General features: G+C 61.0%; 3 protein-coding genes across 3 annotated transcripts in view; 2 read left to right on the top strand and 1 right to left on the bottom strand.

Annotated features, from left to right (window-relative positions):
- Positions 1–14,840, top strand: part of PDE6B (phosphodiesterase 6B) — a gene marked incomplete at its 5' end in the record, with an annotated part of 28,693 nt that extends 13,853 nt beyond the window's left edge. Inside the window, 19 exons of the mRNA XM_079713740.1 lie at positions 2,205–2,345; positions 2,437–2,511; positions 3,399–3,463; positions 4,259–4,325; positions 4,496–4,543; positions 5,245–5,394; positions 5,582–5,725; positions 6,120–6,185; positions 6,686–6,832; positions 8,182–8,289; positions 8,601–8,710; positions 8,944–9,031; positions 9,443–9,543; positions 9,786–9,893; positions 10,425–10,488; positions 10,804–10,878; positions 12,261–12,344; positions 13,503–13,659; positions 14,502–14,840. Of these exons, the coding sequence (XP_079569866.1) occupies positions 2,205–2,345; positions 2,437–2,511; positions 3,399–3,463; positions 4,259–4,325; positions 4,496–4,543; positions 5,245–5,394; positions 5,582–5,725; positions 6,120–6,185; positions 6,686–6,832; positions 8,182–8,289; positions 8,601–8,710; positions 8,944–9,031; positions 9,443–9,543; positions 9,786–9,893; positions 10,425–10,488; positions 10,804–10,878; positions 12,261–12,344; positions 13,503–13,659; positions 14,502–14,563 (1,860 nt within the window). The 3' untranslated portion in view covers positions 14,564–14,840. The remainder of the gene's footprint in view (positions 1–2,204; positions 2,346–2,436; positions 2,512–3,398; positions 3,464–4,258; positions 4,326–4,495; positions 4,544–5,244; positions 5,395–5,581; positions 5,726–6,119; positions 6,186–6,685; positions 6,833–8,181; positions 8,290–8,600; positions 8,711–8,943; positions 9,032–9,442; positions 9,544–9,785; positions 9,894–10,424; positions 10,489–10,803; positions 10,879–12,260; positions 12,345–13,502; positions 13,660–14,501) is intronic.
- A 1,451-nt stretch (positions 14,841–16,291) lies between these two features.
- Positions 16,292–17,902, bottom strand: ATP5ME (ATP synthase membrane subunit e). Its single transcript, XM_079699114.1, has 4 exons — positions 17,752–17,902; positions 17,393–17,447; positions 16,838–16,936; positions 16,292–16,369 (listed from the first exon to the last, which is right to left on the bottom strand). Exons 1-4 carry the CDS (start codon positions 17,785–17,787, stop codon positions 16,344–16,346), a joined length of 216 nt encoding a protein of 71 aa, XP_079555240.1. The 5' UTR covers positions 17,788–17,902; the 3' UTR covers positions 16,292–16,343.
- A 3,581-nt stretch (positions 17,903–21,483) lies between these two features.
- On the top strand, positions 21,484–24,690 carry MYL5 (myosin light chain 5; the record flags this gene model as incomplete). Its single annotated transcript, XM_079711291.1, has 7 exons — positions 21,484–21,516; positions 21,872–21,979; positions 22,143–22,218; positions 23,087–23,191; positions 23,602–23,680; positions 24,190–24,238; positions 24,595–24,690. The coding sequence occupies 7 exons, from the start codon at positions 21,484–21,486 to the stop codon at positions 24,688–24,690; spliced, it is 546 nt and encodes a 181-aa protein (XP_079567417.1).
- Between the last annotated feature and the right edge of the window lie 58 nt (positions 24,691–24,748).

Consider the following 24,748-nt stretch of genomic DNA (forward strand, 5'->3'; position numbering starts at 1 on the left):
GTGGGGACTGGTCCTTGGTCCGACTGGGGCACTGGAAGGGCAGGGGAGACAGGACACTCTCTGCCGGGACAGAAGCAGGGGACAGGGTGGAGAGTGGAGGAAGGTCTCTCCTAGAGGCTGTGCTGGGACACCTTCTCACTCTGTCCCCCTCCTAGGGGATGAGTTTGGGGACTGAAGTACTCAGATGGCTCAGAAATTAGGTGTGTGGCCCAGACACCCTCACCCCTGAGCTCAGCTGTCCAGGACATCCCTGAGCGCCCGACCTCCCCCACCCTGACATCTGTGACATGGGTTCTGGTCCCAACCAGGACTGGTACCCAGGGATAGCTCAGAAAGTACCTGTGGGATAGATGCACAGGTAACCAACACTCACACACACTCACACTCAGATGCACACATTCACACACACCCACATTCACAGACTTGCTCACACTGGCACGCAGGTCGCCTAAGAGAGTCTGCCACCTAGGAGTCTCCCACGTGTGTTGGGGGAGGGGGGGCTCCATGGTCACCCACACCCACTGCCCTGCATGTCCTTCCTCTGTCACCTGGTGACTAAGCACCTCAGTCCCCTGCTGCTAATGGCCTGGAAATGAATGCACCCGGCACGGAACTCTCTACCTTCCCCCCATGCGCAGTGGGTAAGGATGCCAATCTGCCGCTCCCCAGCTCTGTGACCTCGGGAAAGTCAAGTAACTTCGAGACCTCAGGTTCCCCACCTATAAAATGGGATAGTGAGGTTCTGCCCTCTGAATGCTGGGAGGATTAAAGATCCTTAGAACAGCGAATCTCACCGCCTCCCATGCACTCTGCAAATGCACGCTGAGCACTCAGGGGCCAGGTGCTGCTCTAGCCATGAAAAAGCTGTGCCTCCCAACCTCATGGAGTTTGTGGTCGAGTCCGGAGACAATGAGACTGTACATCTGTGAGGCCGGGGACGAGATGAGGTGCTCCAGGGGATCTGGTGCCGCAGGTGCTCAAGGAGGGCCTTCCCTGAGCCACTTTAGGCTGAGACTCAAGGATGAGAAAGTTCTGGGCTGAGGGCTGTGAAGGCAGAGAACAGAGCTTGTGCAAAGGCCCTGTGGTTGGTCAGAGTGAGCTTTGAGGTCACAGCGGGAGTACGATTCAGACACAGGGCAGAGAGGTGGCGGGGCCAGGCCACAGGGAAAGCCTCCTCCACCAATGGGGAGAGGTGGGCATGGAGGGGGGGGGCCGGGCTGCTGGGAAAGCCTCCTCCACCAATGGGGAGAAGTGGGTGCAGAGGGGGCGGGGCCGGGCTGCTGGGAAAGCCTCCTCCACCAATGGGGAGAAGTGGGCACAGAGCGGGTGGGGCTGGGCTGCTGGGAAAGCCTCCTCTACCAATAGAGTGAGATGGGCAGTGGGCTGCCTCCTGGTGAAAGGACTCTAGGCAAGTGGGGTCTCCAGTGCCCATCCCTACCTGTAACAACAAAGGGTGCGGGTGCTGCAGAGGGCCCCGAGGGTGGCTGGCAGGAAGGGAGCCAGGCAAGGAAGAACTGCAGTGGAGGAGAAGGGGCTGGGCATCAGGCCGCCCTTATTAAAGGTCGGAAGGCACGGAGGCGGTGAGTGAGTGTGAAAGGGTGGGGTCTAGAGGGACCTGCCTGTGGGCCGTGGCTGAGGAGGTGGGGAGGAGAGCCTGATGGGTGGCCCTGGACAGCAGCCTGGGGCCCAGTTGGGCGTCAATGTCTGGGGCAGGGTCTGGCCAGGGCCACTCTCAACTCACTTTGCAGAGACCACAAAAGCACTTGACATCCAAGAAACAATGAATTCATGTTCTCAAGCCCCAGCTTCTCACAGGCTAAATTATGGAGGGCTGGCTGGTCAGATCTTTGCCTTTCAAACTCATGGCAATTGATTTCAGTTTTCACTCATTCACTCACTAATCCAGCCTGATGCCAGCACCAGGCAGTGAGCGGCAGGGATGTGGCCAAAGACTGGAGACTTTACCTTGCAGAAGGTTTGCAGGGCCCCTGAGGCAGGGAGCAGAGTGTCACGTGCTTGGATCAAAGCCTGGGTGCCGGCACCCTGTTGGGAGAGGCACTGTCATCAGTGTCCCCCAGGGCTCCCGTGGTCAGAGCATGTGTGAATGTGTGTGTCTCAGGTGTGACAGCTCACACCCAGGTGTCGCTGTGGTCAGACGGGTGTGGGCAGGTGTGGCCACCGCCCACAGGCATGTCACTCCCCAGGTGCTGCTGTGGTCAGCCAACAAGGTGTTTGAGGAGCTTACGGACATCGAGAGGCAGTTCCACAAGGCCTTCTACACTGTGCGGGCCTATCTGAACTGTGACCGATACTCAGTGGGCCTCCTGGACATGACCAAGGAGAAGGTGAGGCCTCAGCGCCCCAAAGACCTCCTGGCCAGCCTCGCCCAGCTCCGCTGCTGACTCAGTGACTCACTCCTTTCTCTCCTCTGCCCAGGAATTCTTTGACGTGTGGCCTGTGCTGATGGGGGAAGCCCAGCCGTACTCAGGTCCACGCACACCTGACGGCCGTGTGAGTCATGGGGTTGGGGGGAGGGACAGGCCCTGCCCGTGCACCCTGGATTTCCTGGCTTCAACCCCAGGGTGGGAAGGGGCCTGTCCCGGCCCGATCCAGGGTGGGAGAGGGAAGGAGGGCTAGGGGAAGTGTGTGGGGGCCGAGGACGAGGCTGTGGGCCCGCTGGCTATCTGATCGCTGCAGAGGTCAGGCCCCCGGGGCCATCTCCCCTGACGCCAACCCTGCAGTGCTTTGGGGCCGAGGGCCAGGCCTGGTCTCCTGACGAGGGCTGTCAGCCTGGTTGTAAAGACCAACATCTGTCCTGGTTGACCCTAACCTCCTGCTGCCCTATTCTTAAATCATTGTAACATCTGCCTGAGTGGGGCTTCGTGGGTGTGTGTGAGCAGGGAAGGGACATGGACAGGTATCTCTGTCACTTATTGTGCGTCCAGCCCGGGTCATACTTCAGAGCCTGGCCATGCCTCAGTCTCCCCTCCTGTCAAATGGGGATAATAACAGGGCATCAGAGGATTCCATGGGTTCTGTATGCCAAGTGCATGCGGGAGTCTCTGCACAAAGGCTGGCTGTGACCACGGCTTCTCATAGTTATGTGAGTGTGAGTGAGTGAGTGTGTGTGTGTGTGTGTGTGTGTCACAGACGTACAGGCCTGGGTCAGCTGCATGCATATGTGTGTAGGAGTACAGGGCCCAGTTTTTGCGTGGGCTTGAGTGGGACACAGACGGAGGGAAGACAAATGTAAACCAGAGTGTGTAATGTATGTCCCACGACGGTTGGCGTGTGTGTACATCGTGTGCACCTGTGTGCCTATGTGCAATTATGTGGGCATATGTTGTGACGGGTTCCCATCGGGGAGCCCCTCACGCCTGCTGTGGTCTGTTTCTCAGGAAATTGTCTTCTACAAAGTCATCGACTACATCCTCCATGGCAAGGAAGACATCAAGGTCATCCCGTAAGTGTCAGGGTTTTATGAGAAGCATCACCCAAGGGCAGGACCACCCCAGACCCAGGCTGGATTGGCCTGAGGACCTGTCACGGCGGAGTCAGCGGCCCCTGGCTCGGCCCCGCACACCTTGGCGCTCCCTGAGCTGGGGGGCGCGGCAGGACGCGGTGGGGAGGGAGGCCCACTTACTGGTCTGGGAGGAAATGAGTGGGGGCCTGAGGAGGTCCGAAGCCCCACGGATGTTGGTGTGGATGTCCAGGGGATCAGATGAGCTGTCCAGGCGGCCCTGTCAGGAGCGACTGGCCTTTGAGGCCCTCAGGGTCTCGTTTTGGTTGACCCAGCCAGCCCAGCAGGTGGAGCCCCCAGAAGGGGAGGCCCAACACTGCACACCTAGTGGGGCGGGACAGGAGGGGACCCAGCCCAGCAGGCAGCAGAGCCGGGTGGAGGTCAGGGCAGCCTAGAGAGATTGGCAGGTGGCAGCTGGCCACTGCCAGCTTTACAGCCGCATGGCCACGTGACCTCCATGGCCCCATAAGCCTGTCAGGACCCCACACTGCAGGTCCCATGCAGGGACTGGGATCCAGGGCCAGGCCCGCAGGGATGAAGCATGTGGCCCCCTGTAGGGCAAGGGGCCTCAGGGTGGGCAGAGAAGGAGGAATGAGGCAGCTCAGGTACCCCCAGACCTCACCCCTGGCCTCCCCCTCCCCTTCTTCCCACAACCCACCTGGAGCTCAGAGAAGGGAATCAGCATGAACACACAGCTGAGCGTCTGGTCCTTCTGACCCTCTGCTTCTCTCCCCACAGCTCACCCCCTGCCGATCACTGGGCCCTTGCCAGTGGCCTTCCAACCTACGTGGCAGAAAGTGGCTTTGTGAGTCCCCCAGAGCCCTGTACATGATCACTGGCACCCCACCCCTTCCCACCGGCCTGTGTGCCCTAGCTTTGCTTACTTGGAAGCTCATCAGCTTGGACAGTCTATTTTAGAATCATACTGTATATTTGGCTGCTTCAAGTGAAACTGTGTTTCTGATCCTTTTTCAGATCTGTAACATTATGAACACCCGGGCCGATGAAATGTTCAAATTTCAGGTATCTGTCTATTCATTCATAGAAAGTGTATTGTACTTAGGAAAGAAGATATTGTGATTCCGAAATGATGGACTGAATTCGTTTTTGCTGTTTAAGGAACAACCTCAAGTCTCACAGGCTAACGGTAGCAAACACATGTTCCGTACACACAGGTCTGAGTGTTGGCTGGGCACGGCTGTGCCTGGCGAGGGTTCACGTCTGCTCCATGTGGGGACACATGACCAGGGTGGGCTCTTTTCTGAAGTAGGCCTAGGTCAAGTGGACCAGTGGAGATGGGCTTTGTCTCTCGGGGCCTCCTCCAGGAACTGGCCAGGGTCCGTATTTCACTGGCCAGGCATCAGTGGGATGTGAGCTAGGACCCACTGTAAGGCCCACTGGGATGGGAGTGCTAGGCCCCTTGCTCAACAATTATTAGGAACTTGGCAGCAGGGCATTCAGTCAAGCAGGGGGCCTTCCAAGAGTGGGACCCTGTGCGACCACAGCACTCACACAGTGAGGCCGCCCCTGTGGACAAGGCCTCCCTTCTCCTCTGGGGAGAAGTCACAACACGCACCCTTGGGGGCCAACAGACAGGAACAGTGACCCAGTCTCTGCAGTCTGAGGGCCGAAGAAGCGAGGTTCACACTCCCTGGCTGACAAGCCGGGCCCGGGCCAGGGCCAGACCCAGGGCAGCGGTCAGTTCCAGACGCCTCTCCCTGCAGGAAGGGCCTCTGGACGACTCTGGGTGGGTCATCAAGAACGTCCTCTCCATGCCCATCGTCAACAAGAAGGAGGAGATTGTGGGGGTTGCAACGTTTTACAACAGGAAAGACGGGAAGCCCTTCGATGAGCAGGATGAAGTCCTGATGGAGGTAAGCACCTTCACCACTGGGCTCCAGCGACGACGCCTGTGTGGTGGGGACACCGTCTGCTCCGGGCCCTGAGCCGGCACGAGAACCCGGGAGGAGCTGTGAGGTCCCATCCCGGGGCTGGAGGCTGGCCCACTGGGAGCTCCCTGTGCACTGGGGGGCGCCCGTGGTGGGTGACGCGCTCCTGCAGTCTCTCACGCAGTTCCTGGGCTGGTCGGTGCTGAACACTGACACCTACGACAAGATGAACAAGCTGGAGAACCGCAAGGACATCGCCCAGGACATGGTTCTGTACCACGTGAGGTGCGACAAGGACGAAATCCAGTTGATCCTGGTACGTCGGTGCTCCCGTGGGGAGGCGGGGCATCCCAGGAGCCAAGGCGCAACCTGCAGTCCCACTCGCTGCGCGTGGCCAGGGCAGCCCTTCCCTGGGCCCCAGGCCCTCAGCTGTGAACAGGCAGTGACCACAGCCCTTCTGGTCATGCAGTGCAAGGCCTCCACCGTCATCGTCCGAGTGGAGAGCTTTGACAGGCGTGGAGAGGCGGGGACGTGCAGGAACCGAGAGCCGGCTGGGCTCTCATCGTCACCGCCTCTGAAGCAGGAGGCCCCAGCTGGGGCTTCTGGAGGCTCCCGCTGTTCTTTTGTGCCCAGTGTCACTTTGTCCCACAGTCACGAGGGGTGTAGCTGACACTGTCGCTCTGTCTCATAGCACACGTTCTCTCTCCTAGCCAACAAGAGAGCGCCTCGGGAAGGAGCCTGACGAATGCGAGGAGGACGAACTGGCGAAAATCTTGGTCAGAACCTGACTCCCGCCCCCAGGTGGAGACTGGGCAGGCCTGAGGGCGGGGTGGGGGGGGCAACGCCTCCATTCCCAGGAGGCCAGAGTGAGCTTGGGCACAGAGCGTGGGCTTGTGATGTTTGCCGCTGATACGCATCCACGTTCCTGCGCATCATGTGTGCCCGTGTCAGTGTGTCTGTCCGTGTGCCTGTATATTCACGTGTCCTTGTCTCTCTCTGCGTGTGCCTGTGTATGTACGTATCTTTGTGTTTGTTTCCCTGACAACATTACCATGTCTGCCCAGCTGGCAAGTTCTTGTTTTTGTGCCACAGGTGGGAGAAGGGGAGAGGAAGGGGGCTGAGCTGGGAGGGGATGAGTGCCCCAGGCTACTGGCTTGATGTTACCGGACACCTGAGGTGTCTGATGCTGGACAGAGTGTCCTGAGAGGAGAAAAGATGAGGAACAGGTGGGGCTTCGGTGGGTCTGCCCCCTTCAGCCCCACAATCCTTCCCACAGAAGCAAGAGCTGCCGGGGCCCACCAAGTTTGATATCTATGAGTTCCACTTCTCTGATCTGGAGTGCACGGAGCTTGAGCTGGTCAAATGTGGCATCCAGATGTACTACGAGCTGGGAGTGGTTCGAAAGTTCCAGATCCCCCAGGAGGTGAGGGGTCATTCATGATCAGGGTCCCAGTTCTGGGAGAGGTGGTCAGGGGTCCCAGGTCCCGCAGGAAGTCTGGGGGCAAACATGTTCATTACAGAATGGACAGTGCAGGCCAGCAAAATATACGGGGCAAGTATGCCTAGAATACATGACTGGCTGGCTGGCTGACTGGCTGGCTGCCTGGCTGGCTGGCTGGATGGATGGATGGATGGCTGGCTGGCTGGCTGGCTGGCTGGATGGATGGATGGATGGATGGATGGATGGATGGATGGATGGGTGGCTGGCTGGCTGGCTGGCTGGCTGGATGGATGGATGGATGGGTGGCTGGCTGGCTGGCTGGCTGGCTGGATGGATGGATGGATGGCTGGATGGATGGGTGGCTGGCTGGCTGGCTGGATGGATGGCTGCCTGGATGGATGGCTGGATGGCTGGATGGGAAGTTTGTTACACAGGTACTCCAGGCAGTCTGATCATCAAGTGCATCACTGGGCAGCAGTGGGTGTTTGGTTTTGGGGGAAGAGGAGACAGAAGCAGCCCAGCACCTGTGCAGAAAGCACACAGTACCCTCTAGGTGTGAGCACAGAGAGCCCCTCAGAGACTGTCCCAGGGAGGGGGGCACAGCCGTCCCAGGGAGGGGGGCACAGCCTTCACAGCTGTGCTGCTTCCCTGTGGATTTCCAGCTTCTGCCCTGCCTCCACCTTCACACCTCAGGGAGCATCTGCTTCCCCAAGGCCAAGTGAGGGAACCGTCTTTCTCTATGCCCTGGAGAACAAGTGCAGCAGGCTGGCATTTTCTAAAGACACTGTACAAAAAACAAAGGGAAAACACAAAAGAAATAAACTGTAGAAAGTATTAACAGAATAAAAAATTTCCAAATAATTTCTGGCCCTAAAAACCACAGTGGAAGCAATGAGAGGCTCCCTTGGGCCCATGTTCTATCATCCAGAGATAACCGCTCACCCTCCTGCCACCCCTCGGCCTCTGGACCTTCAGCCACCATCCCCTTTCCCCCATCACTGGGCACATCCTGCCCCATTCAGATACCCATGGCTGAAATGGACCTTGTCTTCTGAAATATCCCAGCCCCCTCTCCTGGGGTCCTTGTCCCAATCTGGGGCTTGGCAATAGGACGGAGGCCCCAGACGCCCTGTGAACTCCGGAGCTGCTCTTGGCTTTGGCTCCGCCCCTCTGGCTGCCTGCCACCCCTGGTGCACCCCGCAGGTGCCACCCACGAAAGGCCAGTGGTGGGGCGGGGACGGGATGTGGGCCTTTCCCACAGCTGTCAGCTGGGAGAGCGACGGTGGGACCGGGCGCTCGGTGCCTGGAGCCCATGTCTCCGCCTCCCTCAGGTCTTGGTGCGGTTCCTGTTCTCCGTGAGCAAGGGGTACCGGAGAATCACCTACCACAACTGGCGCCACGGCTTCAACGTGGCCCAGACGATGTTCACGCTTCTCATGGTGCGTGGGTGCGGCAGCGGTGGGGAGAGGGCTCACCCTTCTGATCAGGGTGGTGAAGACCCTCCCGGTTCCAAGGGCAGCACCCTAGATGGCGGCTCTTCCACGTGGGAGGTGGGGTCCTTCAAGGGCAGAGGCCCCTCTGACTGGCGCACACCCCCAGCCCGGGAAGTGGATGGAGAGCACCTGAGCTGGGAAGGGGCAGTGGGGTCGGGCCCAGCTCCCCGCCTCCCACCCCCCCGCCCCCACCCAGCAGAGCAGGGAAGCAAGGGCGGGCAACCGGGCTGCAGGATCGTGGGCCCCTGTCTCTGCAGACGGGCAAACTGAAGAGCTACTACACGGACCTGGAGGCCTTCGCCATGGTGACCGCCGGCCTGTGCCATGACATCGACCACCGGGGCACCAACAACCTGTACCAGATGAAGTAGGCGCGCTCCTGGGGTGCCCACGTGGCTGTGCACAGGAGTCAGCCACAGCGTCCCTGGGGAGGGCGCTGCGGAGAGCTCGCCTCCCAGCAGAGCAGCTGGGGAAAGCGCTCGCCTCTGAGGGCCTGCCTCACCCACAGGGGTGCCCCTTCCTCATGGGGGGAGCTGGGGGCAAACAGGCTGCTCTGGGGCTTCTGACCACTGCTTGTTTTTAATTAAACCTCTGTAACAGATCCCAGAACCCTTTAGCCAAGCTCCATGGCTCCTCGATTTTGGAACGACACCACCTGGAGTTCGGGAAGTTCCTGCTCTCCGAGGAGGTGCGTGCCCTCCCTTTACTCTCTTGCAGTATTTCCTGGCCGACTGACCTTCGCTTGCACCCCTGGAACTCCACTGCCAGCGTCCACACCACACAGCTCTGGTGCTGGAGAAGGGAGGCAGGCTTTGTGGTGGTGGCGATGGGGGTGATGGGACGGGCCTGGTGATTCCAGTTTGGAAATGCCCTCACTGGGGGTGGGGTGGGCTCAGGTCCCCGGAGTGTTGGGGGGGAGAAGGGGGTTGGGGGCCTCCCGGTGCAATGTGCGGCCACCTGTGTCTGGGGCCCATGACCCTTGGGTAGAAGCTGGCCAGCAATGCCAAGAAGGACAGAGGGATGACCTCCAGGAGGGGTGGGGGAGGGGAACGGGCGGGGTGTGCGGGGGACGCACCTGTGACCAGAGCCCCGCCCGCAGACCCTGAACATCTATCAGAACCTGAACCGGCGGCAGCACGAGCATGTGATCCACCTCATGGACATCGCCATCATCGCCACAGACCTGGCGCTCTACTTCAAGTGGGTACCGCCACCCACCCGCCTCGTGGAGACCACCAGGAAGCCCCATGGGGAGGGAGCCTGGCTGGAGGGCACCTGGGGCTCCAGGCAGACAACCCGCCCCGGGGCCCCACAAAGCCTGCACTCCCCACCTCAGTTCCTCTCCTGGAAGGGCGGGTGGGGTTGAGATCAAGGAGGACGTGTGGTCCTGTGTGGCGTGAGGGGGCGGGGGTCGACTCCCTCCCTTTGTCCTTGGGGTTCAGGAAGAGGACGATGTTCCAGAAGATTGTGGATGAGTCCCAGAACTACGAGGACAGGAAGAGCTGGGTGGAGTACCTCTCCCTGGAGACGACGCGGAAGGAGATAGTCATGTGAGTGCAGGGCGACATCTCCCCCTGAAGGACTAGGAGCCCCAGGGCCCCCAACGCTCCAGAGCAAGAACAGCTCACTTCTCAACAGCTTCAACGCCTCACGCAAACGCTTCGCCTCGCCCGCTCTCCTTGCAGGGGAGCAGCTGCAGGACTTGGGGTTGGACAGGCCATGTGCACAATTAAATAGCATGCTCGCTTCATGAGCCTCCATCCCTTCGCCTGCAAAGTGGACATTCAGAACTACATCCAGCCCCAGGCCTGTCCCAGAGGCCCAATTAGGAAGTATGTGTAAATCACTGGTCCCCAAGAAGCACTTGCTGACCTTCGTTGTAGTCCCTGGCTGCCTAGGGAGAGGGGCAAGGAGACGGGGAGTGTGGGGGGAGGGCTGGAGCGGTGTGCAGGGTAGGACCGTCCACTGCCGGAAGGACACTGGGGCTTGGACATGTGCCCCCACGGTCACCGGGCCTTGCAGAGGTGGAGGGGAAGAAGGGAGGCCAGTGTGGATGTGCCTGGAGCTCCGTCTGCCCACAGGGCCATGATGATGACGGCGTGTGACCTGTCTGCCATCACCAAGCCCTGGGAAGTCCAGAGCAAGGTCAGAGTCACGCGGGGCCCCAGACGGCTTGCCCGTCCTCACGGGGTTGCGTCTAGGTGGAGCCTGGGATGCGGGAACAGACCCATTCATCTGCAAGCAGTGCCGAGGGCTGCTGCCCAGCTCTGGGGCCCAGCCAGTGCCGCCATGGTGGAACGGGCTGCCGCACTCCTGTGTGCCAGGCCCAACCTGAATGGTAGGGACACCAGAGTCTGGGGTGCAGAAGACCAAGGGCACTGGCCAACCTGACAGGATCTCAGGACAATATCTGACCAAGCACTGAATCCACAGCATGCCTGCCTTCTGTGTGCCTTTCAGGTCGCTCTGCTGGTGGCAGCTGAGTTCTGGGAACAAGGGGACCTGGAGAGGACGGTTCTGGATCAGCAGCCCATCGTGAGTGTTGCTTCCAGAATCCTCCTTACCCATCACAGTGCTTGGGAGCCTCAGGCCTGGCTCGCTCCAGACAGGGGACCCCTGGGGGTTCTGGGGTCCTGGGACCTAACTCTCACTTTGTGGGGTCATGTGACATGAGTCTGGTGAGAATTTAGCTGGGACCAAATCTGGGTAAATTGTGGAAAAGACAGGGATTGGGTAAAACTGTGATGCCCTGCAGTGATGGAAAGCCGTTGCCGAAGCTGCAGAGCCAGACTGTGGCTCATAACCGAAAGCCTCCACGGGCCCAGGCAGCTCTGCAGTGAGCCCCTGCCCGGCCGTGAGCTGCTCCAGGAAGGCCCAGGGCAGGGCAGGCCTGGCCCATGGGGAGAGAGCTGGTGGCTGGAGTCCAGGGCTCACCCCGGATGTGGCTGAGGCTGCAGGGAGGAGGGGGAGAGGAGGCGGGGAGCGGGGGGCGGGGGAGGGCTGTCCAATATTGGAAGGACCCTGGGGCTTGGACCTGTGCGCCACGGTCACCGGGCCTCACAGGGGCAGAGGTGAGGGAGGGAGGCCAGTCTGGGCGTGACTGGAACTTAGTCTGCCTTCAGGGCCATAACGATGCCGGGATCTTCAGCTCAGCAATGTGGGGGTCAGGAATCTGTTGTTAGACCGAAGTGGCACCTGCATGGGGACAAGGACACGAGCATTACCCAACAATGGGCAGAAGAGATGGAGAGATTTTGTCTCACAAGCCAACTCCAGCTACTGAAGAGCTCTCTGAGCACCGGGCTGGGAAGGCACTGGGGCCAGGCGCAGACTGCAGGAAAGGGTGCCCTGACCAACTAGCAAAGTCTCTTGGGGGAAGGGCAGGCATCCTGTCTGTCTCCTCCGGGCCAGGCCTCTAGGGTCCTGCATGACTCACTCCAGCACACCGAGCTCCAGACAGAGGGAAACTCCGGGGAAGAGCCTGCCAGGAGGCAACCAGGGGTGGGGGGGTGGGGGTGGGGGAGGGGGTCCAGGGTCTGGACACCAAGGACAGCTCCTTCAAGAGCATCCGGGGTTTGCCCCCTTGGGAGTCACGGGCCAGGCCTTGGGTCAGCACCATGGATAGCTCAAGGCGGGGTGGGGGGACGCTGGAGGAAGGGGCTCCGCGCTCCACCCCTGGCTGACGTGGCCTGAGCCCAGCGCTGCCTAGGGCAGCTCCCCAGAACGGGGCGGTGCCTCGGAAGGGAAGGAGCATCCTGGCTTTCCCTTCCAAGGCCAGCTCATCCCCAGGGCGCTGCTCACTCTTGTCTCGGTAGTCAATTTCATCGAGCTAGGGTGGGGCTGAGTCCTGGGGGCTTGGGGAGGTGTCAGGCATGCCTGCCACCAGGTGCCTCACGGTGTCCCTGCTCCCCCACAAGCCGATGATGGACCGGAACAAGGCGGCCGAGCTCCCCAAACTGCAGGTCGGCTTCATTGACTTTGTGTGCACGTTCGTGTACAAGGTGAGCGGGGTGGCCCAGGGCCTGGCTGGGTTTGCAGGGGAGGGGCGGGGGGTGGGCATGGGCGGGGCGGAGGGGATGGTGGTTCCCATCCCCCTTGAATCTGCACTTAGAATGAAAATCCTCAGTGTCACCCTAAGGGGGTCCCCTCCCCATCAGTTCCTCAGCAGCACCATGAGCTCTCCCCCCCACAATTTCTCCCTCCCAGAATGTCCTCCTGCTCACCTCGAGGTCGTACCTCAAACGTCCCTTCCCGAACCCCATTTAAGGCACCCCCGCCCAGGGCCTGCACACTGTTTTCAGGGCACTGACTGCAGTATATGTGCAGTGCATTTGTTCAGTGTCTGAACCCTGGGAGGAGGAGGGTGGTCCACTGTCGCCAGCTGGGTGCACGCAGCCCAGCAAACACCCGGGCACAGCCGAGTGACAGTGGGACGCATGCCAAGGAGCTGGGACAGGTGCTGTGACATCAGCTCCGGGGACTGGCAAGGGAGTGAGGGGGCAGAGCCCTCCCGAGTGACACACACCACGACGTCACAGGTCCCGCCCGTCTTGGGGGGGGGGCAGACCCCACACTCCGAGGAGGTTTTCAGGTTGAGTGACGTCCCTCCTGCCCCACTCCCCACCCTAGCCCCCGAGGTCTCATGCTTCCCTTTACTGAAACACCAGCTCCCTTTTCTGCCCCCACCAAGGTGGGGGGCTGTCAGTGCTGGGGAGGGAGGCGGGACCAGGGTGCACATGCTGGTCCTGAGGTGGTCACTGCCTGGGACCACCAGGCACTCCCCTCCCACTGCCTTCCCCGCCTGCATCCACCCGCACAGCCTGTGGGCGTTCACACGTGTTCCTGGGCGAGCACGGGCTCTGTGTGACGTATGACGTGCGTATGAGAGAGGGTGGAGGAGCCCCAAGACCTGAACGTCTGGCCCGCCTTCCCAGCCCCCCTGCCGGGGGAACGTCCCTTCTGCTTTGATGTTTTCTACTCTGTTCTTGGGGACCTCGCCCCGCAGCTCCTGTTCTAACCTCAAGGACACAAACCCCCAAGTCCTTCTCCCTTTTCAGGCCTCTGCTGGGAACGTGGCACCTCCATGCCCCAGCCCAGCCCAGCCCAGCCTGCCCAGGAGCCGCTGGGGGTGTGGCCTGACTTCTCGGTTCCCTTTCCAGGAGTTCTCCCGCTTCCACGAGGAGATCCTGCCCATGTTCGACCGGCTGCAGAACAACAGGAAGGAGTGGAAGACCCTGGCCGACGAGCACGAGGAGAAGGTGAAGGCCCTGGAGGAGGAGCAGAGGAAGGAGGCGGAGAGGACGGCGGCCAAGAAAGGTCTGCGCTCCACCCCAGCCGCCACCAGGACCACACAGCCGGGCCCCCGGCCTGCGGGGGGCGGGCACGAGGCAACAGAGTTCAATCTGGAGAAAAGCCAGGCTTCAGGAGGCCCTGTGGTCGGCGCTCCAGGGCTCCTGGCTGCACAGGGCACAGGCGGCCATGTGGGGAGGCCCATCCCACAGGAACAGCCCTGCTGATTCAGTGTAGCTAACGAGCACGGGCTGAAAGGGTGCGCTCGGGGTCCTAGCCGGGAACTCAGGAGGGAAGTAACTGAGTGTTACTTCCTCTATAAAGGGGAGGAAATCCCCGCTGAAATACCGTGAACTCTTAACAGCTCCTCTGTCCCATAATCAATCAGCAGTGCCCTTAAGGAGCTCAGAAACTCTACCTACGCTCCCACGCCAGCCTCAGAGATAAACAGCAGACCCACAGAAGACGACAGGACGCGAGCTAGGAGTCAGTGTGCGTGGGGTCTTTCCCTGCGCTGCGTGCAGGTCACTTGTTCACCTTCACCGTGCACTGCGGGAACGTGGCTCTGTTGTAACCGCTCAGCATGCCCCCCAAATCAGAACCTGTGAGCTGTTGCCTTGGTTTTTGCTTGCTTGCGCTCTGGAACTTTTGTCGCCATTCCCTGAAATGTCCCGCAGGGGAGGGAACCAATAGAAACAAGCCAGCTTCAGAGGCCCAGGCTGGAGCGTCACCAAGGGCTAAACTAGGAACTGCTGGGCTGATCGGCTTAGGCCAACCAGGCCATCTCTGCCCTTCCTCCTGCAGGGTGTGTGGAGGGGAGGAGCTTGGCCGTGCCCGTTTCTCGCTCACCGTCCTGTCTTCTCTTGCAGCGGGCACAGAAATTTGCAACGGCGGCCCTGCACCCCAGTCTTCCACCTGCTGCATCCTGTGAGCCGGTCAGCGGGCCCCCTGCCCCCTCACCCCACTGGGGCTGTGCCTCTAACCACTGGTACAAGAGGTTAAGAAGCCTGAGAAAATAACTGAAGACCATTTTGGATATTTTGAATTTAAGGTTTGTATGTTTACGAACCAAAGCCAACTACGAACAATTTGAACAGTGTAGCCTACCTTACACTCATCCATCTTTTGGATGCATAGTAATACCACCAAGATCTTCAAAAAGGGTCTGTGAACTGTGTGTCTAAAAGCACTGGGTGAATATATTCACACTGCACATGTATCTATGTATATATGGGTGGAGAAATGGATACATAGATGCCAATTCCCATCTGGTTTAGGAAAAAATATATGCACAAAAATTTAGAATAAAATCAAAAGAAAACACACTGCCCTTTTTTTATTTGGTGGAGGATGTTCATTTGTGACCAACCAGAAAATCCTGCCAGAAAGGTCCAGGCTGTAAGAACAGCAGTGATCAGACTTGAGTGATCTGTGCAGAAATAATCTGTAATAAACGCTGCCCGGGAGCTGCTCTGAACCGCACTGACGGACCAGCGCCTGTGGTCTGCCCAAGTCCTCCTGCACCACTGAGGTTTCCTTCATGGGAGCAACCACATGCCTCCAAGGACCTAATTAATGGTTCTGAGCCGGGAAGAAAAGCGAGTCAGACCCAAATGGGACAACGCAAGACTCACGCTTGAAATGGGTACTAAATTACCTGACAGAAATTAAGAACTTTTAACTCAACGTTAGCTCCAAAGCAAATGTTTCCAGATAGTGGAAACTCTTCTTGGCTGCATCCTTGGCCAGAACTGCAAGGCCAAATGAGTTGTTTTAAGCCCGGTTCAAGATGCTGCCCTCTGCCAGCGCTCCCGGCGGGGGGTGGGGGTGGGGGGATGGACACGCCCCACAAAACCTTCAGCTCACAGTGGCACCTGGTGGTGACAAGGGCCTGCGACTGGGGGCTCCTCCAGGTTCCCAGGGGGACCCAGTGCCAGCTACCCACCAACCTCAGGATACCCCAGGGGGCGTGCACCATCACGCACTCCAGCCTCACCTTAACTGAAAACAGGGCTCTACGCCGCTTCTTTCTCTTCACGTTTGCAGATGAACTCATCTGACAAATAAACTGGGGCTCTAAGCCTAGGCAATCTGCTCCTGGCACAAAACTGGGAACAGTGACTTCTGACACCAGGCCTGGGGATGAAAGGCCACAGCCACCAGGGGTGGAGTCTGCCGTCTGCTCCGGCACAAAGGCCTAAGCCCCCTGAACACCTAGCTGCACCCCAGCCTGGTCCTCAGAAGGCGACATCCCATCCCTGGGGTCAAGGGGAGAATGTGCAGGAGGGCGATGGAAATCCAGGTCCCAACCGTAAAGGCACCAGGCCATCTCCACCCCCACCACCTGCAAAGCCTCCCCCTCCCCTGCCCATCCAAAGGTCTGGGCCAGGCTCGGAGCATAGAAGACCGGGCAGCGCTCACATCACCTGGCCAGCTGTGTCTCCGCTACAGACTGCATCCTTTGGTCTCTGCCACAGATACCCCAGAGCAGGCGATGGAGGTTCTGTGCATCCCGCCCGGTTTATGCACTGGTCACTGACTGGTTCTTCTGGAATCCCTCCCCATCCACACCCCACATAACCTGAGAAGGTAGGAACACAACTGCTGAGTCTGAGTCCAGAAACCAAACAACCGGGGACAGTAAAGGAAAGTCAGAGAATCACACAGTACAGAAGGCTTTATTCATCCACACTGCTCTGGGGAAAAGCGGGTCACTTTAATATGCTGTCCTCTCGGGCTGAAAAATTGGAAGGAAAACAGATGCGCCATTACACACTCGGGCCATCCAAAGGGCCCACTTTCGACGTTCGGTGTTAAACCACCCAGTATCTCATTCCACGGTGAGCCTGGCTATGCTCTGCTGCCACTCCCATCCTGGGCCTTCCTTATCCCTGCCGGTCCTGACTGGAACCTGCCGCCGCAGGCAAGGAGAGGTGAGCCTAGTTCTGGTCCTGGGGCCTCTCTGAGGGTGGCAGACAGTTCACCTCCAAGGCCTAGGGGCCCAGGCCTCACTAAAGGGAGTTATCACCGTGCACCCCCAACACCCACACTTGCTCTCCCTCCCACTCCCCCAGAAGAGGACCCAGGGACCAGCAGGGACCAAGAAGGCAGCCCTTCCCCTCCACTGTGGGGCTCATCTGGAGTAGCAGCTGTTTCTGGAAATCCGGGTGGAGAACAAATCCATGAGGTTCGACAACATGAGTACCTTCTGCCAGTTCTTTCTCAATGCGTCTCTGCTCATCCTGCTTCTTTTTCTCCTCAGCTGCTATCCTCCTCTCCTCCTCTGCCCGGGGTTTCAGGTAATCTGTTAAAGGACAGGGAAGGGGAGGGATGACATCAATGAACTTTTTCACCGAAGCGCTGAGTAAAAGGAATTCAGTCCACAAGCAAAGTCATCTTCAAGTGCACTGTGAACGCCACAGGTACCTGCTTTACCTAGATATACGTAAAGGCCTGACACTCACTCAACAGAGAGCCCAACCCGGAGGGCAGCTATAGGGTCCCCGCTGCCACCCCAGGCGTCTTGCTGCCCCTCACTCAGGTCTCTGTGCTGCAAGGGGCTGCCGGACCAAACTACGCCTGCCGCGGCGGCGCTCAAGGGTCCAGCCCGCTCGGGTTTCTGGGTCTGGAGCCTCCCGCCCTGCCCCCTCTCCTGCCCGAGCGCGTCTACTGCCCGGCACCGGGGACCCCGCACCGCCTTCGAGAAGCCCCGTGAGCGCCCCGTGGGCTGGGACGGCTGTATCCGCCCGTGGTCACTCACTGTAGCGCTTGGCTCCGTAGGCCACGCCGAGGAACAAGGCGGAGTAACGGCCGAGCTGCGGGGAAAGGGCAGTCAGAACCGGCGGAGCGGAACCGGGGTCCGGGGGCTTTCTCAGCCCGCAGGGGGTCCGGGGCGCTGGGGACGGGTGCGGGGAAGGGGGGCTCGCACCCACGGCGTCTGGGGCCGATGCGGGGGGGGGGGGGAATCGCAGCCTCCGGGTCGGGGCGCGGTGGGGTGAGAGAGGGACGGTTGTCCCGCCGGGCGGAGGCCGGGCCGGAAGTCTCGAGCTCCGCGGAGTCGCTCACGCGCGGGCCCACGCGGAGCCGAGCACCCGGCCGCGGCCGGGAAACCTGGTTCACCTTGATGAGCGGAGAGACCTGCACCGGCGGAACCATCTTGCCCGCGACCTTCGTACCGGAAGCACAACGCGGACCGAGAAGGACGCTGCAAGGGCCCGGAAAACATTGGAGACGCAGAAGCTCACCCGGGTGGACGCATGCGCCGTCAGCGGCGAGAAGGCACCGGAGCCGCCCCCTGGCGGCCGGAGGGAGAACGGCGCGCGCGCCCGTTCGCGGAGGGGTGACGTCACCAGGCGCGCAGCTCGCGACTGGCTCCGCATGCGCAGTGGCCCAGGCGGCACGTGCTGGTTCCCCAGAGCGGGTGCGACCGCTCCAGGCACTGACGTTTTCGGACCAGGTTGTGCACAAATCGAGGCCCGCACACCACAGGTACAAATATTTGTAAAGTATAAGTCCACATTACAAAGTGAGAAATAGAGTGCTTGCTATCCTCCCTCCCTGGGCTGTCCCGCCCCGCCCACTGCAGCAGTGCGGCTCCAGCCACGCCGAGCCACGTCCAGGCCCGCAGCAGCCCCAGGCCAGCCCAGAGGACAGCCCAGGAAGGGGCTCGAGGCTCTGGGCAGGGAATCCGGGGTCCGGGTACAAAATGTAACCTGACTGCAGGCCGGCTCCCAGCAGAGAGGGGTGGCCGTGGCCGGCCCCTCTGGGCTCACAGACAGGTCAGGCCGACCATGTGGCCTCCGAGTCGCTTCCCGGGAGTGCACTGCCTGGGGTGCCCCTTCCTGCAACCCCCACCCCCGGTCCCGGACCCAGCCCCCCAGCAGAGCTAGAGCTTCCTCACCCTAGGAGCTTCTCCAGCAGAAGGGGGCTCAGGTCTTCCTGAGAAGGCCACCCTAGCAGAGCCTGCTCCCTGGGTCTCCCCGACTCCGGCCCTCAGGATCATGCAGCCCCAAGCTTCACGGTTCACATCAGACAAGTCCTCATTCTCACTTCTGCTGCCCTCTGTTGGGGAGGCAGGGGTTGCACTGGTGGGGTACTCTGGCCCCCTCAGAGGAGAAGACTGTCTCCTCCAGATCTGTGGTCGGCCCCAGCGAAGACACAGTTGACCGAGCCCAGGTGTGCAAAGAGGCTGCCCAGAGATGGGCAGTGGTGGCCAGACAGCCTCCCAACTGAGCCTGCTGTGCTGACACACAGTTCCCATGGCAACGGGGCTTGGGGGTCTGGTGGGAGGACCACCCATGCCCTGGGCCCTGCGCTGCTCCAGGCATAAACTCCCGGAGAACCAGGGCTGGGGGCTCACAAGCATCCCTGCTCCACTGCTAGGGGAGATCACTTCCGATTCTAAAGAGACTAGAATGCAGGGACAGAAATTCCAGGGCACATAGAATGTGCTCAGTAAATCTGCACCAAGGGGAAGCCCCTTGGCAGCCACCAGGGGCCTGAGCAGACCCTGCTCCCTCTCCATTTGCCGGGGAGTCCTGGCTCTGGGCCTTCCACTGGGAAACTAGTAAATCACCTGTGCTGTTTCCTGGGCTGGGAGTGGGAACGCCAAGGCGGATCCTACAGGGCAGCTGGGCTCTTTTCTGAACCCTCTGAGGACTCCTGCCTGACACCCGTCCTCTGTGGCCTCTGTGGGGCCTGGGGTAGGGGGAGGGCCTCTTGACCCGCCCCCTCCCCACTCATTCCTTCCCAAGGAGCTGTAAGCACACATTGACTCCACAAGGCACAAAGTAATCCTCCTCCACTGCCCACATGCTGTGTGGGGATGCTGAGCACCACTCCTCCACCTCCATTTTGCCCTGGAGTAGCCAGGCAGAAGACCTCAGGAGGCAAATGTGTTTTCCCTTCCCTGCATTTTAAAATAAACCAGATTCCTCAGCAACTCCTTTTTCCAGAATCAAAAATAAATTTCTCTGGGGCTGAAGGTGGGGCCAGAGTGCTGGTGGGGGGACCACATACCGGTAGCTTCCACGGTGCCCGGGGGAGTGGCGGCCAGTGGAGGGCGCGCACAGGCCCAGGAACACACGCTACGGAAACCGCCCAGGGAAGACCCCTGAAGCCGGGGAGACCCACATTGGCCCACAGTCCTTCCTGGGGACTGTGGGGTGGGGTCGGGGGGTTGGCATCCAACCTGGCTCAGGACGCAGGGGCTGCCTGCTGACACCCCTGCACCTGTCAGGGCCAGCTGTCCGTGCTGAATCCCGATATTCTCCCAGGAGCCAGGCTCTGAGGCTATCTTTAGAGCTGTGCTCAGACCGAGGCCGGCCGCAGGACACCTCCCCAGGGGCTCAGCTAGTCTCCTCTGGCCCTCCCCGAGCCTGGGCCTCCTGAGCACAGACCCCATGGGCCTACCCCTCTCTCGGTGTGCTGTTCCCCACTCTCGCAGCCCGGCCGAGGTCCGTCCCGGCGTTGCACCCAGACCCGCCTGGCTGGGAGTGATGGGGTCCCCGCATAGCCCAGGCCCAGGTGTCCCACATCGGTCACACGTTAGCCCTCCAGGGGTCCTCCAGACAGAGCCCCCAGGAGCCCCCAGGCCCCTCCAGGCGGGTCACGCATCCCCAGCCAGGTTCCTCAAATGGTGAGCTGGCCCTGGGATCGCGGATGGCAGGAGCACCACGTGACGGAGGGTGTGTGCCCCTCGCCTTCCAGCCGCAGCAGGTGCTGTGTGGCTCAGAGATGTGCCCGTGAGGACCGCCACCCAGTGATTGCAGCTCATCCCAACCCCACCCAGACCTGGCCCCGGAGGCTAAGAAAACTTGTTCTCCAGGTCTGAAACCGTGGAATCCCATCTGCCCACTTCATCCACCCACCGGCCTCCTCCTCCTGTTCGGCCTGCAGACCCACCACCCCCACCCCTTCCTGCCACTAACTCTGCACTTCCCACCACCAAGGACCAGGGCATCTTCTCCCTGACTTTGTGGTGGCCTCCAACATCTGGTGCCACCAACGGGCACCTGAGCCAGGTCCCCTCCCCAGACTCTGCCCCTGGGGCCATGCTGTAGCAGGAAGATCTGGCTGAGTGCTGGGCCCAGCCCAGCCCATATGGGCCACCCTCCATCCCAGAAATGTCATCCCCCTCTGAGGGCCAGGCAAGGAGCTCCCTGCCATGGGGACAGGAGGGCTGGCCCCAGGGCTGGGGTCAGGGCCTGGGACGTCTCTGCCACCAAGGCGGGGAGGCAAGGGCAGACAGGCATACTCGGGGAGCGCTTACTGACTGGCCACCAGGGTCATTCACAGTAACTGTGTGCAAGTCTGGGAAAGGTGCCCATTCCTCTGGCTCCCGCAGTCCCCAGGCCCTTGACCCATGTGCAGGTCACCCCAGAGATGCACAGAATCCAGGAGAACACAGGCTCCAGGGTGGGGGGCAGGTGGGGAGGTGCCTGGAGGCTGGGGGCCTATTGGGCCAGCAGGATGGGGGCGTCTGACTCACTGCTGGCTGCCAAAGCTCGCTCTGCAGTTGTCCGGTCCCCCGGGTAGCCCTGAGCCTGTCCTTGTAGGGAGTGGCAGCCGGAGTCTGAGCTGTCCTGGGGGACTGGGTAGGAGCTTAAGACGGACGACCTCAGCAGGGAGGGCACAGACCATTGCATCAGGCAGACCCAGGCATGGTGAGTGTGCTGCGTGTACACACACGAGTGTGTCTGTACCTGATGTGCGTGTGGGACCATGTGGATGGGTGTGTGTGCACGTGTCACATGCATGAGTGTGTTTTGCCTGATTACGTGTGCACACAAGTTGAGTTTGTGCACGTGTGAGGGTCTGCGTGTGCTGGGGTTTGGGGGAGATCTGTGCCCTATGACAGCCCTGGTGACAGCCTGGGGCTGGAAGGTGGGGGTCCTGGCCTTCACCCTAGTGGGATCCCCAGAACAAGCCTTTCCACCTTCTGGCCGCCGGCATGGTTCATTTGCTCCCTGGTCCTCCTGGCTGGACTGCAGACTGGGCAGGGCATAGTTCAGGGTGAACCCTGGGTGCTGTGCTCTGTCAGGGGCCCCCCAGGGGTCCCTCTGACCATGCCAAGCACCTGCAGCTGCCCCATTCCAGGGACACAGGCTTGGGGCCCCCTGGAGCCCCAAATGCCATGGTCCACCCATCCTCTGCATTAAGTCTCCCCAAATGCCTGGGTGCCCCCAAGGAGACCCTCAGGCAGGCTGGGGGACCCTGAGCCTTGGTGTTCTCATCTCAGGCCAGCAGGAAAACCAAGAAGAAGGAAGGGGGGGCCCTGCGGGCCCAGAGGGCATCATCCAATGTCTTCTCCAACTTTGAGCAGACCCAGATCCAGGAGTTCAAGGAGGTGAGGCCCTGCTCTTGTAACGGGAACCCCTCCACCCAGAAGCTCATGCCTGAGGGGTCCCCTGGGAAATGTAACGCAGGTAACGAGACCCTCGATCCAGAGTCAGGAAAGGGGGCGCCTGCCCTCATTCGGGGCAGCCCAGTGAACCTGGCCTCGGTTCTAGGCGTTCACCCTCATGGACCAGAACCGAGATGGCTTCATTGACAAGGAGGACCTGAAGGACACCTACGCCTCCCTGGGTATGTGCCCCGGGGGCAGAACTCCACCACAGCACCCCGAATCCCCTGCCCTCCGGCTCCCAGGAGTGTCCTCCAGTCCCAGAGAGCCTCGCTCTGCTCCTGGGCCTTAAAGCCTGACCTGACTTCCCGTGGGCTCTGAGGAGGAGGTGGGCCTCTCCTGAGGAGAAATTCCTCTCTAGTTTGATCAGGGCTGGCAGAGGGCATCACGGGGTGGGTGGCACAACCCAAGCATGGGCGTCCCAGGGCAGGAGGCTGGGTAAAAAGCTCGAGGAAGGGGCTGATGCCTCTGCGCGGGGGAGGCTGGCACTCCCACCCCCAGGCACGGTAAGGAGGCCCAGGAGTGGAGCTGGGAGAGGACAGGGAGACCCACCTGTGCTCCTCCGAAGAGCCAAAGGCTCATCCTTCGCAGGCGGCGCGGCCCAGCCCGCGGCCCTCCCTCACTCCCCACCTGGGGACGGCTGTCCTCAGCCTGAGGCGGTCCTGCCCTTGGAGCTGGGGTGGGGGGCAGGCTGGTTTCTACCTGGGGGGTGCCCGCCTTTCCTCCAGGCCCCCTCACACCCAGGTATCAGATCACAGGCCTTCTGGCTCCTCCCCCAACTCAGTCCGCCTCCCAGGGCTGGGGTGTGGGGTTCTGCTGACCCTCAGAGCCTGCATCCACCACGCCTGGGCCAAGGGTGCCTGCACTGGCTCACCTTCCTCTCTCCGGTCACCCCATCTTTGTTCTGGGGTTGCCTGGAGAATGATGGAGGGGGGTGGCCCCGTGGGGCACCTGTTCGGACCACAAGGCAGCCAGGGCGGGCGACACTCCTGCCCTGGAGTCCGCAGGGCGACACTCCTGCCCCCGTCCCACCCCCGACGTCTGCAACAGGCAAAACCAACGTCAAGGACGAGGAGCTGGACGCCATGCTCAGGGAGGCCTCGGGGCCCATCAACTTCACCATGTTCCTGAACATGTTTGGGGAGAAGCTGAGCGGTGAGTGCCGGGCCAGCCCGCAGGTCTGCCAGCGCAGTGTGTGCGCTTACTTGGTTCCAAGCACTTAGAGATCCACACGTCTCACATAAAAACCCAAATTTGCAGACCTCTTGAAAAGCCCCAGGACCTGGCATTCTGGGACCCACATTTGTGGGGCCCCGTCAGCCCCCCAGGGTGGGTGAGCTGACAGCCCAGACCCAACTCTTCGCCCACTGATGGGGGCCTCTGTCCCTCACTGAGAACTCGCCCAGCTCTGGGCCTAGCGGGACCCAAGGGACCCCGAGAACAGTACCCCTGGGGTGGGAGCTGAGGGTCTCCCAGGTGCTCAGAGTGGGAAGGCCATTCAGGGCACTGAGTGGGCAAGGGCATGGACCCCAAGAAGCCCAGGACTCAAGGCCTCCTGTGGGCAGGCACGGATGCCGAGGAGACCATCCTCAACGCATTCAAGATGCTGGACTCTGACGGCAAAGGCAGCATCAACAAGGACTAGTAAGTGTGGCCGCAGGCGCCCGGGCGTCACCAGGGTAGGAGGGGTGCCAGCCCCCCACCCAGCTTTCAGGTCCTGATTGGTCTGCCTGGGATCCTGAGTCCCTCAGGGTAACCGAGGGCAGGATCAGCCCTACCCACACGGGGCCAGTGGTCACTGCCATTCAGACCATCGCTGGGTCTTTAGCCCCTTTGGGGGCTACTTCAGCCAGGCACTGTGAACGGACCTATTCGGTGTGCCAGGCGCTGGCCCCCAGGGGTGGGGGGGTCAGGGAAGGCTCCCTGTGGGCACCCCCCCACCCCACCCCAGTGCCCAGGACTCACCCGGAGCCAGGCTCCCAAAAGGCACCTGCCCTGTGAGTGGGTGGGATTGAAGGGGGGGCACACCCACCTCGGAGCAGCCCTGTCCCCCCATGTGGACCCGTCACGCGGCTCCCCTGGGGCCACTCCTCCAGTTCAGGGCCATGCCTTCTCCCAAGCAGCCTAATGTGGCCCCTCCCTCCTGTCCTCAGCATCAGGCGGCTGCTCATGTCCCAGGCTGACAGGATGACTGCTGAGGAGGTCTGTCCCCTCACCCCCACCCCACCTCCTTCCCCAAGGCCCTCTCTGAAGCCCAAGCATGGCTCTCAGGGCTCTGGGGGCTCAGGAGGGGGATGTGCCTCAGCCCCCAGAGGCTTCAGCCTTGGGGAGGGTGGGACGCCCGGTGTCCAGGGGGGGAGACACCTGCCCCGGCCCCAACCCTTGTTCTGCAGGGTCTCCCCCCACTTCCTTCCCCCCAAGCACAGCAACAAGACAGAGCCTGGAGTCCAGTTCCTGTAATTAATTCACCTGCTGGCTGCGGCCTCGGGGACCCTCCCACTCCCTCCCACCCCCTCCCACCCCTGCCTGGGCCTCACGACCCCCCACCAAACTCGCAGGTTGACCAGATGTTCCAGTTCTCCACCATCGACGCTGCAGGCAACCTGGACTACAAGGCACTGAGCTACGTGCTCACCCACGGGGAGGAGGAGTGAGGGGCACCCCTACCCCCCTGGGCCATGGCCAGTTCAATAAACGCGAACCCACAAACCA

Source organism: Hyperoodon ampullatus (genome assembly GCF_949752795.1).
Source record: "Hyperoodon ampullatus genome assembly, chromosome: 1".
NCBI classification, from domain to species: Eukaryota; Metazoa; Chordata; class Mammalia; order Artiodactyla; family Ziphiidae; genus Hyperoodon; species Hyperoodon ampullatus.

What these genes read in the sequence shown, in the direction of transcription:
- ATP5ME (XM_079699114.1), bottom strand. Translation starts at nt 17,787, where the DNA reads ATGGTTCCGCCGGTGCAGGTCTCTCCGCTCATCAAG. An exon ending in AGGTCTCTCCGCTCATCAAG is followed by an intron (nt 17,448 to 17,751) that starts GTGAACCAGGTT and finishes CTTTCCCCGCAG; the next exon opens with CTCGGCCGTTACTCCGCCTT. An exon ending in CTACGGAGCCAAGCGCTACA is followed by an intron (nt 16,937 to 17,392) that starts GTGAGTGACCAC and finishes GTCCTTTAACAG; the next exon opens with ATTACCTGAAACCCCGGGCA.